General features: G+C 40.3%; 1 protein-coding gene across 10 annotated transcripts in view; it reads left to right on the forward strand.

The window, feature by feature from the left end:
- Positions 1-16,538, forward strand: part of mef2d (myocyte enhancer factor 2d) — a 57,825-nt gene extending 41,287 nt beyond the window's left edge. For 3 of the 10 annotated variants that reach the window (XM_060870263.1, XM_060870261.1, XM_060870262.1), the window contains exons 6-13: positions 1,286-1,342; positions 3,473-3,657; positions 4,559-4,588; positions 5,847-5,961; positions 6,189-6,390; positions 8,581-8,649; positions 10,403-10,453; positions 12,063-16,538. In XM_060870263.1, coding sequence (XP_060726246.1) covers positions 1,286-1,342; positions 3,473-3,657; positions 4,559-4,588; positions 5,847-5,961; positions 6,189-6,390; positions 8,581-8,649; positions 10,403-10,453; positions 12,063-12,414 — 1,061 coding nt within the window. In that variant the 3' untranslated portion in view covers positions 12,415-16,538. The remainder of the gene's footprint in view (positions 1-1,285; positions 1,343-3,472; positions 3,658-4,558; positions 4,589-5,846; positions 5,962-6,188; positions 6,391-8,580; positions 8,650-10,402; positions 10,454-12,062) is intronic. The other 7 variants (XM_060870270.1, XM_060870269.1, XM_060870265.1 and 4 more) reach the window with 6 other exon arrangements.
- The last annotated feature ends 446 nt before the right edge of the window (positions 16,539-16,984 follow it).

Genomic DNA, 16,984 nt, shown 5'->3' on the forward strand with positions numbered 1-16,984 from the left:
GAAATAATTTAAACCCTAGTTAGTGTAGCATGTGCAGTCCATGCATACACATTATTTGTTTTTTTACTTTAGTCTTTGCATTTAAGTGTTGAAGGCAGGTTTAATGAAATCTTGCCATTTACAAATGTATCTTTATTGGTGCAGAAAGAAAGAAAGAAAGAAAGAAAGAGAGAAAGAAAAGACAGCGCAGAGCATGGAGTGGGTTAGAGCTGTTGCAATCTTGCCATTATTAAGTCAGGTACACTGGGATTAAGCCATATGAAACCCACACAAGTATAAAGGTATAAGGAAATTATATTCTTGTGGCTCTTTTGGTAGCAAGACGAGCTGTGATTCCTCCAGCAAAAAACAATAAAATGTAAATGTAAAATGTTTAAAAAAACAGTTATACAAATATGAGAAATAAAATTCTAGCAAAAGTACGCATAAATATACATAATTATTTCATATAGTGTAACGTGGCAAATTTTTTAAGGTTGTTGTGTCATGAACAGGAAGTGGAAAGGATGGTGATAATCGAGTTAATCACTCGAACCTTACAAATTTGACTGGCAGCCTATAAAATAGCACTTTGCACATCACATCCTGTTGTTGCCTGGTGAAATAGAATAGGATTCACAACTTAAACTGACAACCAGACAAAACTTAGGTCATGGTGGTGTTGGGCTACCATTCGGAAGGTTGTTAGTTTGATCCCAGGTCCACCAAGCTGCCACTGTTGGGCCCCTGAGCAGGGCCCTTAACCCTCAATTGCTCAGTTGTATAAAAATTAATAATGTAAGTTGCTCTGGATAAGGGTGTCTGCCAAATGCTGTAAATGTAAATGTTACATGATCAGTGCACTTTTCATGGTTTGATCATTGTTATGCATTTAACAGTAAAAAGGCCTTTAAAAAAAATCCCTTTGAATAAGTATTTCTGTGCTGTGTAGTAAGTCGAATCATGGCCTCTACAGGGCTGAGTCATATAAATAATTTATTCATAATGTTGTGACTATAAATTCAATATATTACTCTTGTTGTCCTCTTCAGTTGCACTCGCCTGCTCAGTTCCCTGAGTAATGATTAATCTATAGTTATGCCTGCGAACTGATGTGCAGTTTTGTGCACATTTTTGATTGTGTGCTCAAATGAACTCTGAATACTGCCGTTTAAGAGTCTTTATCTCAAGTGAGCTAAAGTTCCAGTGGTCAAGCTGAACGTATTTCAAAGTGTCTTCAAAGTGGCAAATAAATGAAGGCATATTAGCACTTCAATCCTCTCAACCTCTTAATTCTTTTTCCCAGGCGCTCTTCTTGGAGGTGACCTGAATAACTCAAATGGGGCATGCCCAAGCCCAGTGGGTGAGTGTTGTTCATTGTCAATCCACACTTCTCCAGGTGCTCAGTTTCTCAGACTCTGTAAGGGGGATCGCAGAAGGCAGGTGTCTGTGCAGTATGATAGAGATGCTGTTGAAGTAAGAGGTTTTGACCAGAGGTCAATCTTACAGGCCGTCTCTGTCTCCCTCTCCCCACAGTTTGTGCACACACAAACACGCACCTGTTAGTAATCAGCAGCTGAGGGTCACAGTGCTCTCCTAGCTTGTAAACAGCAAGCCCCAGGGGATCACGGGAAGGGGCGGGGTGAACAAAATGACAAATGTGAATGACATGAATGGTGTGGTTTGACACCCCATGCCCCACACACACATTTCAGCTTTCCTATCCTGTTCCTTCTCAGCTGTTGCCCATATCTCACTTGTCCATGGCATCCAGCAAGTCCAGCAGGCCTGGCTGAGACCTCCTCACACATAGCCTTGACACACGCAGACAGCTGGAGATTAAAGCGCCTGTTCATCAAAGAGCAAATGTGGCTAGAGATCACAGTTCGCTGGTCAGGTTGTTGTGTAGCGACTGTCGCAACAGCACAGGAATCCCGGTGTTTAGAGGATCAGGGTGGATCTTTCAGTTAGCGTAATTGATGGAAAAGTAGTAAATTATAGGAGGTTGTGTTGCTCCTACACACATTTCTTTTCTTTTCTTTTCTTTTCTTTTCTTTTCTTTTCTTTCTTTTATTTTTTCCTTTCTTTCCTTCTTTCATTTAGTGCTTCTCTGCCTCAATTCTCAGCTGTTGCATTTGAGAAGGAGCTTAGGGAATGTCAGCATTGACGTCACTCCACATTCCTGCCATTCCCGCCGCCTGCTTGCAGTAATCAGACTCCAGGCTGGTGAACAGGAAGACTGAAAGGGACATGAGACAGAAAGAGAAAGAGAGAGGGGCTTTCACATATATACACTGACATCCTATCTTATATACATACTTATTTAGAAATGTAGTCACATATCCTATACTTCTTTAAGCTGGAAAAGTGAGGAGCCTCAGATCTCCAGATGTAGAAGGGTTTCTCACTGGCTCTGCCATTTGCATCAGTGTCGCAGATCGATGTGTTGTATGTTTCCTCCAAACAACACTGACGTAGCCAGTCAGCAAATGGCATTCATAATGTCATATGCTCAGAGTAACACTGTTGTTGCTTATGCCTTGTGAGTAGGCAGGATGATGGGACATGGGAATTCCAAACAGCAAAATCTCCTTCCAGTTTTGATCCCTAGGTGATTCATTAACTTGCTTTAAATACTCTCAGCCAATATTTAAGCAGTTTTGTTGTATGACCTATTTATTATTACACATGTAAGTGTTTTCTCACTGCTGTATTCTTAAACTGCTATATTTTTTGGCATGTTCCACATTTTTTCCAATCTTCCACATTTTTGTTCCACATTGTGGCTCTAAGTTTGTTTATAATCTGTTACGGCAATAATCATATTAACATTGGAGTAGTGTAGATATAAGCAGTTCAGTTAAGCTAGAATTCTGATGTGCTGCGTATGGATGTCCCATGTTGTCATAGTGTTTCTCTGACAGCTACAGAAAAGCCCCCATCTGGGTCTCTCTGTCTATGTCCCTGTCCCAGCTCTTGTTCACTGGCAACACTGCCCTCTAGTACAGTTTGAATGTAAGCCCCTGTTAGTTAAAATCAAGATTGAAACAGATTCTTTATTTTCTGTCCCAGTATTGAATACTCCTGTGTTTAATTTGTCTTCTTCAGTGCTTAATGTCTGCAAGATTTTCATACTGGCCTTTTGCTTTCCTCTCACACATATATCTCTCACAGCACTGCACCACACAAGCACAGACTAAACTCCAGTTACCAATAATTGGCTGGTAAATATCTTGTAAACAAGGGATGACACTTGCAACACTGACCAATTGTTGTTACGAAATGCAAATAACATGGTGGAATAAACTATAATAGGCTTAGTCTGACTTTCTTCCTGCTGTGCAAATATTCAACCACTGTGGTTTTTCCTGGTAGGTCACAAAACTACTGAAAAATATCCCTGTGTGTGTGTGCGTGTGCGTGCGCTGGCTCAAGCAAATTTTTTGTGTTTGTATATGTACCCATAACACATTTGTCTCCTCTCTCTCTATAGCTAATGGCTACATCAGTGCCAGGGCCTCCCCAGGCCTCCTCTCTGTCTCCAATGTCTCAAACGGTAATATGGGGAAAGTAGTCCCAGCCAAATCCCCCCCTCCATCCAGCCCTCAAATGGTGAACAGTCGTAAGCCGGACCTCCGCGTCATCACCTCTCAAAGCAGCAAGAGCCTCATGCAGCTGGTGAGAACAACACCCTCACACATATGCAAACACACACACAGATATGGCACACACACTGAATGTAAAGGCCATAATATACAGTACATTCAGAATCTCAAAGCAAGCAGTTGTCAGGTGGTTGTCAGAACACCATAACCTGCTGTAAAATGACAGGTCTATTGTTGATTAAGATTGGAAAATTATAAAACAGATTTAAAACCGGTCATCTGAGGGCCTTTTTACACCTGGTCACTTCATGTGTTTTCTCTGATCTGATAGCTATCTGATTTGTTAAAACTTCCATTTACATTAGGCCACATAAATGCGTCTTGGCGAATCGGATATCAATCCGATCTTTCTCCTCCCGCTTAAAACACAAATATATTTGACCTCATTTCCGGGGTGATTGAAATGGAACACGCTTTGGTGTATGCGGTTTTCAGAATGCAATCAAAAAGAAGACGAAAAACTTGTTACGACGGTTATGCTACAAAATACACCATTTACTGTTTGTTTCTGGCACGATGCACGACTCGTGAGGGAGGAGTTTAGCGCTGACGTATGTGGCTTGAACAACAAAATTTACACCTATTCACTTTCATCTGAAATGCGTCCCACACCACCTCCTGAAGTGGTTTGTACGATCGGATTTATATCCGTCTCAAAAACATTTCGGAGGGCATTTAGACCTGGTCTTTTTGCAATCGGATAGGTATCCGGTCACAGAAAACGCATGAAGTGACCAGGTGTAAAAAGCCCCTGAGAGAAATTCCTAAATTAAGCAGGCTTAAAGGGTCAGGTCTGTTTACAGCAAATGCTAGATGACGTTTTATCCAAATCAACAGAACGTTTTGGGATCTGTTTATAGTTCCTTTTCCTTTGGAGTTGTAATTTTTCTGTCCATTTAACCTCACCCCCGCAGACAGATGAGGAGCTGGAGTTGGTGACTGAGGTGAATACAACAAACTTTTTTAACTGTTGCTGACTTTTTTTCTGGTTTTTAACAGCTGTAGTGCAGTGACTGATTTTTTTTTTTTATTTTGTGTTTGCCTGACTGTGTTTGACTACCCCAAAGACACAATCTTACCATTGGTTGCATGCTCAAACAGTGATTGATATTAGATTTCATATTCATGTTGTACTTACATATTCATCTGGTACATGATTACCGGTCTTACCAGTGTTGGTTTATTTATTTTTTTACTTTAGAGAAGATCAAGTGGATCATGATCATTGTGTTGCAATGAAAATCTAAAAATACAGAAAGTAAATATGTAGTTGCAGAATCATCCTGATTCCGTTCATATACTCTGTTGAACATAGATTTATACGTCCAAATTACAGTGTAATCTTGGCCTGATTTTTTTCAGATTTTTGCATTAGCACACAATGTGCTTACATAAGGGCACATACACGCATAGGTACCTGAGTCAGACATACACGGACAGTGACAGAAAGCAACCAAGTATAAATCATCACTCCCGGGAGTTCGCTTTCTCTCTCAGATAGCAGGCATGCAGCACTAACATGTCAAGCTGTGTGATTTGTCTAGTAAGATTGCCTAAAATTAAAGCAAAGTTGAATGTCTCTCTAACATAGCCTTTCACAGATGTGCGGGTTTTATGTGTGATTGTGTACCCAGATTTTACAGTCCTTTTCACTTTTAAATGAATGGCAATAAACGTATACTAAACCTCCAAACAAAACCAGAACTTTACATCATCCTAGTGAGTCACATAGCCATGTTTCTGCTGAAGCCTCTATTGATGTGGCCGATTCAGAGTGCACTGCATGTGTTTGAATCTGCATGATTCAGAGTGACCTTCAGTTTAGCCTTCATCATTGTCATGCTCAGAGAGAGAGAGATGATTTCTCTAGACTGTTTTAACAGAAGGATTCTTCTGATAGTTGAGACAGCACTGGAAACATCTGGAAACCAAACACTACAGAAGTATTCTTGCACTGAACCACAATACAAAATGCATTAATTTCAAATCAGCTGTTTCACCAACACCTTGTTTTTCATAGTTACAAACACTGACTGGAAAGATATCATGATTCCCATGATACCTTAGAATTGAAATTGGGTTGTTTATTAGGATGATTGCAATATTATATGTTCATTTTGCCCAGCCCTGTAGAGTGCGTCTGCTCTGTGTGAATTGTCCTGTGCACTGAGGTTGAATCTCTTCATTTCACCTCTTCCACAGAATGCGCAGCGTTTAGGTGCCTCCCAGGTGACCCAGCCTCTGACTACTCCAGTGGTTTCCGTGGCAACGCCCAGTCTCCTGACCCCATTCTCTATGCCAACTGCCTACAACACAGGTAAGAGGGTTAACAACATGGATACATGATGGCATGGAGCAAACAAAAATAACTGCTTAAGAACCGCCAAAGTTAGCTCACATGGAGCAGCACATCAGCAGTTCCTAGACAGTTTAAAAAGTTGATCAAAGTATGGAGATGAAATCTCCATTAATTTACATCTTTCCTAATTTAAATCTCCCTCTCTTCCACCTCCACTTTCCCTTCTCCCGTTTTCATATCTGTAGAGTATCAGCTGACGAGTGCAGATCTCACGGCCCTTCAGGCTTTCACACCACAGGGTGCACTGTTGCCGAGTAACATGACCACTTGGCAACAGCAGCAGCCATCAGTATCACAGCAACAACAGCAGCAGCAATCCATATCCCAGGCTCAGCAACAGCAGCAGCAACCACAACAGATCAGTCTGGCCTCACTCAGTAACCTTGTGTAAGTTCTGCATGGACAGACCCGCTCGCACACCAACTCATGCATTAGTGGGTTTATGCACTAACACACACCTGCACAAACCTAACTTCTGACCGCATGTTTGCTCACTAGTTTCTGTTTCAGTCAACCAACTTTATAGCAGGGCCGCATGACAAAAGTAGCCCTTTTGCACAAAGTGCAAACCTAACCAAAACTAATCATGGTTTACTTCTAACATGGCTTGTTGTTTCTTTAGTGGTGTGTCTGTAACCATTACAGTGTGTTCTTACAAAGTGTGTTCTTTACCATTAGCTCTTTATATAACTGGGATGCTGTGTAGATTATAATATTTTGGATTAGATTTAAAATTAGACTACATTTAGGGCTGCAAAATATACACTACATGGCCAAAGGATTTTCACACCTTTGCTGTTTTATTAAACTCCATGCTCCTATGAAGCTCCTAGGATTTCCACTTGACTGACAGCCAGACTGTTTGGATTTCTACTTATTTAACCACAAGAGCATTAGTCATATGAGGCACTGATGTTGGGTGAGGAGGCCTGGTGCAGTCTGCTTTTCAGGTTGATCCCAAAGGTGTTCATCCACAGCAAACCCTGTCTTCATAGCGGTCACTTTGCATACAGGGGCCTTGTCATGCTGGAACAGGTTTGGGATTCTTGTTCCCAAAAGAAATTGTCATTTAAATTGCTACATCATGTAAAGACATCCCATACAATCATGTGCCTCTAAGTTTGACGCAGAACATAGACATATGACTGTGAAGGTCAGGTTATTAACTATTAGTACAATGTGCTTACTTGTGCTATAGTAATATTGCTGTAGATTTAGTATTGAAAATTTAGAAATGTAAAAAAAAAAAACTTTGTATATAAGTTTCTGTGGGTTTCGACATGGTGACTTTGGCTTGATTTTGGTCGAGATAAAGTAGGCTCAATACAGGAAAGGATTGTCTGTTTTAAAGATTATTGCAGTGTGTAACAATATTATGCAGCCCTAATAGGAGTAGTTAGGGGACAATAATACAATTATCAGTTACAGTAATCAAATTCTAGAATTACGATTGTTAATTAAATTATTACGGACACAAATCCTTCTGAATGCTTACTCTTATGGTAGACTGCTTTTGTGAATGGCTGCATATAGTACACTTTCTTCTTTAGCTTTGTGGCACTAAGTTGACTAGGCTATAGACACACAGATGAACACATCATTTAGTTGTATTTCCTTTAGAATATATTTTAGATGCACATGCAGAGAATTTATAGCGTCTTCTTCCTCTAATCTGAAATGCTTGCATACCACAGATTTTGCATTTTTCTTATCATACATTTGCACGTGTTCAATTCCAGTCCCTGGGTAAGGGTCAGACTTTTAAAGTAAATGCCCCAGATTTACTTTCATAGTCTGTACTGCATGACATGTGACAAATAAAAAATATGATCAAATTTGATTTTTGGAAATTATTATTAGTTACAATTATTGATTGATTTATTGATTGATAAGCATTGCAACACTAGAAGGGAATGGGGATCTGCACTTAATGTTTTTAGTATCTCATTTACAAGTATCTCCATAAGCCATTGTTTCCCAGCCCTAACCAGTTTGTTTAGTCATTGTATGAATCCATAGCTCTAGGCTTCAGTCTAGAGAATTCAGCAGTAGTAAGAAGTTATAGTTTCTGGCTAAAAAGAATATAAATCCACAATATTGTTGCCAGTACACTTTAAGTTGTTAAAGTTAAAACGGTCTGGGTGTTGTGTTGGAGTGGTGTACCTAATAACCGCTGTGCAGATTCATGCACACACTCTGTCTTTCTGGGTTTTTTTTTTTATGGTTTTGTGGTTTGCAATGGCTCAGTGTGTTTTAGCCGTGAATTTCTCACAACTGCTAGTGGCATTAAGGTTTTTCATTTTTTTTCTGCAACAAGTGTGTGTGTGTGTGTGTGTGTGTGTGTGTGTGTGTGTGTGTGTGTGTGTGTGTGTATGTGTGTGTATGTGAGTGTGTGTGAGTGTGTGTGTGAGTGTGAGTGTGTGTGTGTGTGTGAATATGTGTGTGTGAATATGTGTGTGAATATGTGTATGTGAATATGTGTGTGTGTGTGAATATGTGTGTGAGATTTGAGGGACTAATATTCTCTAATCTTCTCTTTGTTTGTATGTTTGTGTGCTCTCTGTGGTCTGTTCACAGCATGTGGGGTGCAGACAAACAGAACGGGGAGATGGCTAACTGCATCTCCGGTCTGGCCGCTAATGTCAGGTGAATAGGCTGCTAAGGGAACTCTGTTTTAGTGAGTCTTGCACTGATGGCTCACTGTGCTAGCCAATCACACACTGTCATCCTGTCTGCAGTAGAGGCCGTCACAGCTCAAGCTTCTGATAGAGTTTCAAAAATAGTCAGTGTGCTTTTGCTGCCAGCGAACACCTCACTTCATGCTTCAGTTCGCTTTGTAATTGTTTGTGATTTATATCTGCTGTTTTCCCTCGTCGTCCATCTGTGTTTGTCGTGTGGGCGGATATGAAGTCACAGGAAGGAGCTTGTTGTTTTTCAGACGCTTTAGAGCACTTTCAAGAAATTGTGTGAGTTAATCCATGGAAGCAATTCAGAAAGCAATAGCCGCAAGAGACTTGAAAGGCTCCAGCATGTGTGATTGAAAGTCATTCATTCCAGCGCCCCCTGTAGGCCAAAGTGCAATGTAGCCTGTAGTGATTGCAAGCAGGTGAAAATTTAAGTTCAGTCATCAGCCGGGCATTTATTTAACTTAGCCTGTAAATACAAATGTTAAAAGTATGCAAGCTGTTAAAATAAGCACAAATAATCACCCTATGATTTATGTACTTGTTTGTTTGTTTTCATTCATTCATTCATTCATTTTCTACCGCTTATCCAAACTACCTCGGGTATCTCGGGTATCTCAGGCGTCATCAGGCATCAAGGCAGGATACACCCTGGACGGAGTGCCAACCCATCGCAGGGCACACACACACTCTCATTCACTCACACAATCACACACTACGGACAATTTTTCCAGAGATGCCAATCAACCTACCATGCATGTCTTTGGACCGGGGGAGGAAACCGGAGTACCCGGAGGAAACCCCCGAGGCACGGGGAGAACATGCAAACTCCACACACACAAGGTGGAGGCGGGAATCGAACCCCCAACCCTGGAGGTGTGAGGCGAATGTGCTAACCACTAAGCCACCGTGCCCCCTGTTTGTTTTCAGTATAAATCAAATATACAAAAACAGTTTACATTGCTGTATAAATAATAAGAAATGTGATGTGATTCTTGTGAGCAACATCATCTCCAGCATCTGTTGTTGTTTATATACACATATACATTCTGTATCTTTTTTTGATCCCTGAGTAGTCTGTGGTTTACAGGGCCACACTTCCTGAGTGTACAGTAATCGCCATCTTATTGATCTATGCTATTTACTGGCTATTCACTAATCTTTTCCTGTGCTCTCCATATTATAAAGTCTCCCAGAGGGTTGTTTTTTTTAAAGACTTGCACTAGGTTGTGTCTCTTCTTATATCAGATCTTGACTGTTTCCAGTGGAATCACTTTACCACATGTCCTCAAACTACCATCAGCAGCTAGTGTAGCATTTAAGTGTCATGTACCTCGCCCATCTTCCTGTATTCACTCTCAGCATGCGTTTCAAAAAGCTCTGTGTGACTGTGTGTTTAACCGCATGATCAGTTGAAACAGTTGAATTTAGTTTTATGGGGACAGACATGTATCTGTGAGTGTTGAGTGTTTTCCTACTGGAGCAGACAAGCCAGGGAGATTGTGAGTGTGTGTGTGTGTGTGTGTGTGTGTGTGTGTGTGTGTGGTGCATGTGGTACTGCCACACTGATCATGCCATCATCATCTATTTTAAAACTTTGAGTGTGGGAAAGAATGTGTGTGCATGTGCGTGCGTGTGCGTGTGTGAGAGAGAGAGGGACGGGGGAGTATTGATAAGAAGGTGCTAGTGTGTTTCGCCTGTCTTTTTCTCTGCAGTGTGACCTCTCAGGCCAGCTTACTCTTGGGCAGGGAGGATGGGCTCAGCTGGTACTGTATTCTCTTAATCTTGCTGTTTTCTGTCTGACTGACTGTCTTTACTTCTGTCTGTCTGTCCTTTCTGACTTCTGTCTGTCTGTTGCACACTCACACACTTTTTCTTGTGCTCTGTCTCTCTCTCTCTCTCTCTCTCTCTCTCTCTGTCTATCTATCTATCTATCTTGTCTTCCTGCTGCTCTTAGTGGCTGGGTTGCGTCTTTGTCACCTTTTCACGTGTTCACGTTTTTTGTTGAAATTTAGCAACAAGGCATAATTCGCTTTGTAATCAAGTGACTGTATACAAATGTATAAGGCTGAGGTGTTACTTGCATTCTCCTGTCTTTGCCTCTCTCTTTCTCCCTGGATTCATAACACATGCAGGTACTGTTTGTGTAACAGCACACACATACACACACAGGAAAAACAGCTCTGTAGTTGAGGCAGGTCAAGAGTTTGGGTTGGGTTAGTGTGTGAGAAAGCAGGAGAAAGACCAGAGTTAATCCTTTTCCACTGAGAAAAAATGTTTTAATGATATTCATGTAAATAAGATAGTAATATTGTGGGGAGGTCTAAAATGTTTTAAATAAACAAAAGCTTAATTAATATTGCGACATCATATCGGTGACCTGAATTGAAAACTGCACATTGAATGTCAGTTGTAACAAACTGAAAAGGAGAGAAGCTTAATGGTAAACGTATTAAACCTTTTATGAGCATCTGCAAACTCTTGCACATGTCTGTGTGCTGTCTGTAGATGGTGGAGGATTTAGCTTTGGAAAGGAAAGCAGGTGTTCTCTGCCAAATGTACAATAAGTTAATTCTTTCATGGACATTTATTTATTAGCTATTCATTATTAAAATCCAACAGCACATAAGCAGGTAACATCAATGACATGTCAGTGGAAAAGGAGTGAAAAAGCTGCATGGCTTAGGGAGCAAACTGCTTTCCTGTTGCTTTTACAATGTCTTTGTGCTTTATCTTATGTTTGTCAGACTGCCTCATAAGCAGAACACACACACACACAGCATTATGACACACACATATAGGCCATATTACACATTCAGAACCTCTAAGCAAGGATTTTCCATTGACATAATTATTTAATGCAACTAATTTAAGGTGTAGCTTCTCTTACATCTAACATCAGTTACCAACCGGAAAACATTTTTTTAATTATTTTTATTTTTTACCTAGAAAAAATTGCAGATTTTCTTATGAACCAGCCAGATGTCCCCACAAGAATAAACTAAATGTTCCTTTGCTTGTGGGGTCACTTTGTTCCCACTAAGTGATATAAACATGCAAGTACACACATGAACACATACACACATACACTGTGATGCTTGTTTTTTTGTCTATTAGGATGGCTCAAGCAGTTGCTGATTCAGGGCTGTTTTTGTGATTATGTGGCAGATTTGTCAAAAAAATGTTTTCATGGGCTCCTGTTTAATCTCTGTGCAGTTTCTGTCAGCACTTTGTCTTTGTTATAACTCACTAAGCTGTTTTTAAAGCTCCTATTAATCTCTCTCTCTCTCTCTCTCTCTCTCTCTCTCTCTCTCTCTCTCTCTCTCTCTCCCTCTCTCTCCCTCTCTCCCTCTCTCCCTCTCCCTCCTATTTCAGGCCAGTGGGTCCCATCCCTCATGGTGCCACTCTGACGGTGAACACAAACCCAAGCGTGAGCATCAAGTCAGAACCAGTGTCTCCTAACCGAGAGCGCACTACCCCAAGCTCCACGGCAGCTCTCAGTGTCTCCCAATACCCAGGAACCGTGCGGGTGGAGGCCTCAGGCCGCTCGCCACTCCACACCATCAGCAGCAGCAGTAACAGCAGCGAGCGAGAAGACACAGGCCAGCCACGGCCTCCGGATTTCAGTGTGGCCGCACTGGGGGCAATCAGAGCAGCAGGAGATCAAACAGCCTCTGCAGAGTCACAGGATGCCAAACGCATGAGAATGGATTCCTGGTCCACATAAAAACAACCTGCAAGAGCTACACTCTGTCTCACTCTCACATACACACACACACATCGCCTTTCTCTGACACAGTTTCATCTGCACCCAAGACACATGCATGCAACACACTCTTTTTCTGTTTTACACACATACACACACACACTGCATATATGTACACACATGCAAAGATAGTCATGGACAGAGGTGCCAATGCAGTGCACATGCAAGTCTAAAGAGCTGGAGTGTTCTGGACAGGTGTAGGGTGGGAGGCTTTTTGTTTCAACAGAGCAGAGTAGGAAAAAAAATGCCAGCTTCACTGACCTCTGATCAGTCTTTTCTGTCCACAGCCCTGTCTCCACACTGACACACTTTAACTTTCTGATCCAAGTCCAGCTAAACCGCTCAGACAGCCAAGTTGTTCACCGTAAAGTGTAGAGTAGCCTCTCAGAAGCTGATATCCATGTCATGTTATTGTTGTTTGAGGTTAATTTCCCCATTGTTTTCTTGTGTGTGTGTGTGTGCGTGTGCGTGTGTTTTTGCTGTTTATTTTTTATAGCTGTTCTCTCTCTCAATTCTTGTAACTTTCTTCTTCTTGACTATCATACTCAAACAGCTGTAGTACTGATGTACAAGATGTCTGATAATGTTGGGTTTTAATCATCAGTCAGGATCTTTGTGTTGTTAATCATGCAAAAGGATGAAGTCTGAATCTCTCATGAATGAGCTGACCTATTCAAGATTTAAAAATATTTCAGGGACGGACTACGGTGACTCTTGAGGTGAACTCAGCCACACAATTTCTTAATGAACATAGAACCACAGACCGACAACAATAATAATAATAATAATAATAATAATAGTGTGTGCACACAGTGGGACAGAGATGATGTGGCAGTGGCTGGTAAACATCCATGTGCTCAGTTCATTCATGGTTTCAAAGTATGTTTCCTGCTTTTTCTCTCTGCAAACTTGCGTCACATCCCTCAGCAGTGCACCTCTACATGAACAGCTCATTATGGCCACTCTTTGTTTGCAGGAGAGGCAAATTTTTCACTTTCTTCACTTTTGTACACACGAGTACGTATGTTTGTACCGTACGTATGGTGTAGTGGAAATGTAGCCCTATTTGTACGATTTGAACTCCTTGAAGTCCTGATATTAAATACAATTGTATACACATGTTGCTCAGCTGAACACTCTGTCTTAAAGAGTGAGTGGCTGTATTAGAGTCACTACCGCTAGTTTATGTGAGAAACAACCTAAAATTCTGTATTTATTACTTGTATGTCTGGCTTTGCAATTCAAATGTTTGGTAGATCAACTTAAGAAGCGAGATTTTTCTTAAACCATTGTTTAAAGAACCCAGATGTGTTTAGAAGCAATCTGAGCCTTGGTGGGTTCAGGGTTGCGGGTTTCTAGGCTTTCGGAGCGTGTAAATATCCAGTTTTCTCCCCTCCGTGTTTCTGCAAAGGCTCTTGTGTAACGAGAGGAGAGGATCGGAGACAGAGGACGGATTCGGAGAGCTCTCAGCACATGGGCACGAGGATTGTAGAACTGGAGAGGAGTGTAGCTTTGTGGTGAAGCGGAGGAGAAGTCCGGGGAGGGGGACTGTACATAGAGAAATGTGTATGATCTTACACTTTGTGCTGGATCTGCCTAAAGCAGAGCTGTAACTCTCAGTGGACATGTCTTTCTATTTCTATGTGTAAATAAATTACCGTGTTGCGAGCGAGCCTAGTAGAGATGCAGCAAGGGGCACAGGCATGGGTATGACTGTTTCAGGAGCGATGCCTTTTTTTTATTATTATAATTATTCGTTCTTTCTTTTTTTTCTGAAATTGATATTCTGATGGAGTGCACTTTAAATCAACTCACACCACCACAACACACAAACCCTTTACCCTCTTTAGTCAGCTGTTTTTTTTTCACACAAGGGGATGTGTTCTCTTTTTATTTTTTCCTACTTTTGGTCACTTCCCTTCATGTGCACACAATTAACAGAATACACACACAGCATTGCTCTCCTCAGTTCGTTTGTCATGCTGGTCTGGTTTCATTTCCTTTTCCTTCATACTGGCTTGACCACCTGGCTTTCACATTCACGCAATATCTGCAGGACTGTTCCTACTGGTCTACATTAACACAGCTCTCTAAGCATAGACACTCCATCCCTCCTCGCAGAAACAGCATGCCGTTCAGGGAAGAAGAGCTCATGTTTGTGGCCCCACATTTCACGCCTCGTTTTTTGACAGTGAACAATTATTAGAGACAACTGTCACTTTTGTAAAAAGACGTTGTACTTATAAACATAATAGATTAGACTTAACTCGACATGTGTTGCAAATGTGCAATTCTCAAAATGCAAAAAAAGAGATGTCTATTATTGAAACAATAATGTACACAAATTGTTTTATGGTCATTAGTGTAGTGAATAGAATGAAGGATGTTTCATTATTGGTAATGAAGAATAGAAGAAGACAAGCAGCAATCTCTGTTCCAAGATGGAACAGAATGGTTTTAAATGATTTAAACAGTGCTGTGTGTATTGATATCCCAAATCTGTAGTCTGTCATTTCCCCCAAATGCTTAAAAAAGAGAGATTCTGTGACATATCTAATGAGATGAAGTATTGGTGGAAAAAAAGAATAGCCTTGTTGAATGGAAAGATTTTCCCTAAATCAGGAGTCACCATGAAGTGTCTCAGAGTTTGGTTTATTTGGCTAAATATTGCATAGTCATTGTGGAATAACTTACATTATTATATGTATATGCTCAGGTGAGATCTGCCTTGCATCAGTCCCTTCGTCTTGGCAGCTGATTTTTATTTTTTATTTTTATTTTTTTCTTTAAACCTTGTCACTCTCTCTCTCCATTTCCCAGTGTCTCTCACTCCCTTTCTCTCACTGCCCTTCTCTTTTTTTGTTTGGCAAGCGGCCATCTCACCTAAACCATCACAACCAGGAATCCATATCTCCTAGCCAACAACACACGCACGCACACACACACACACACACACACACACACACACACACAATCACCTAGTACCACCTCTGGTCTGCACGTTGGAACACCTGTAGACTTTAAGCTTGAGCTTTGAACAAATTAACAGATTTCTGAACGTTTTCTTGAGGTGTGAAAAGTTTGCAAGCTCTGAAAAGGATCGTTTTGGTAATGTTAAGAGTCATTGTATTCAAAAGGAAAGACAATCGTCACGTGAATAGTTAACTTTCGCCCCCATATCCCCTATGTATGATGTTTAGAGAAGCTCAATTTTTCTAGTGTTAATTTGTGCTGGTGACAGTTCTATTGTCTGTTTTTATTATAATTGTTATAATGGTTATCATTACCATTATTGTTATCATCTTTGATGATGATAATAATAATGATAATTTAAAGATTTTTATTTTCTGCATTTTTTTTGTGTAGGGTAGGCATCTTATTTTATTTGAATTTGACTTTATTTTATTATATATGAAATACTATATAAATATCTTTGTATTCAGGGTTTTTTGTTTTGTTTTGTTTTTATTGTTTTCTTCAAAGGGGTGTTACTAATATTGCACGAATTTATTAAGACAAAAACGTCAGTAGTGATATTAGTACTTATTGGTAACTGAGGGAAGTGATAAACAAGCTGATAGAGTGACCAGTCAAATGCTGCAATTTTTAGTCAATTGTACAAAACTATCTCTACACATAGAAGAGTAGGGATAGTCACGCGTTTAATTTATTCAGATCAGACACAGATGTCAATGCATGGGCGTAAAAACAAACAAAGAATGAGTCATATAATAATAACAAATGTAATTTCATTAAGAATATACACCACACACAACTAGAATAGAAATTGAAGAAAAAAGTTTAAAGAAAAATAGCTAATATATTGTGTTCTGCTAGTATGCTTTGAGTTTTGTTGTAAACAAAAGATATTTTCTGTTGTTTTCGGAGAATGATATACAATTTGTGTATATTTTCATAAACAAAGTATGCACTGATATGTTATTACAAATTATATACTGCTTTTACAAAAAAGTGTTTGTTATTGTACCAAAGTATCCATTTGTCCTTTATGACCTTCCCTTCCCCCTTTTGCGTATGTTTTACTGTATTTTATATATTAAATAGACAAGTTGACCTACAAAGAAGTCCGGGTCTGATTTTCAGTTCTTTCATTGTCAGTGTGTCTTGTTGAGTTTTGCACCTGGTTTAATCCTGAGCTCAGTTTACTGTCTGTCTGGAGTTTTGTAAGTTCTTCCTGTGTCCACTTTGGTTTCCTATGAGTTCTCCAGTGTCCTCCCACCTCCCAAACACACTGTTACTTTAAATTGCTTCTAGGTTTGAATGAGTGCTGCTTTGTGATGGACTATGGCCTGCCTTCCCATCCAGGCTGTGTGAACAAATGTACCCAGTTCCCTCATTCTTCTCACACCTGGAAAAAGCCAGTTGTTTTTCTCAAAATAAAAAGGCACATTTTAAAATTTTTCAATAATAGTAAATACATTTAAAGAGCACTTTATAAGGAACATTGTACTAATACCATTTAGGGTCTCATTTTGCTCTTAAAACAGCTTCAGTTTCAGCCTCAAGCCAG

Source organism: Tachysurus vachellii, chromosome 5 (genome assembly GCF_030014155.1).
Source record: "Tachysurus vachellii isolate PV-2020 chromosome 5, HZAU_Pvac_v1, whole genome shotgun sequence".
Classification (NCBI taxonomy): Eukaryota; Metazoa; Chordata; class Actinopteri; order Siluriformes; family Bagridae; genus Tachysurus; species Tachysurus vachellii.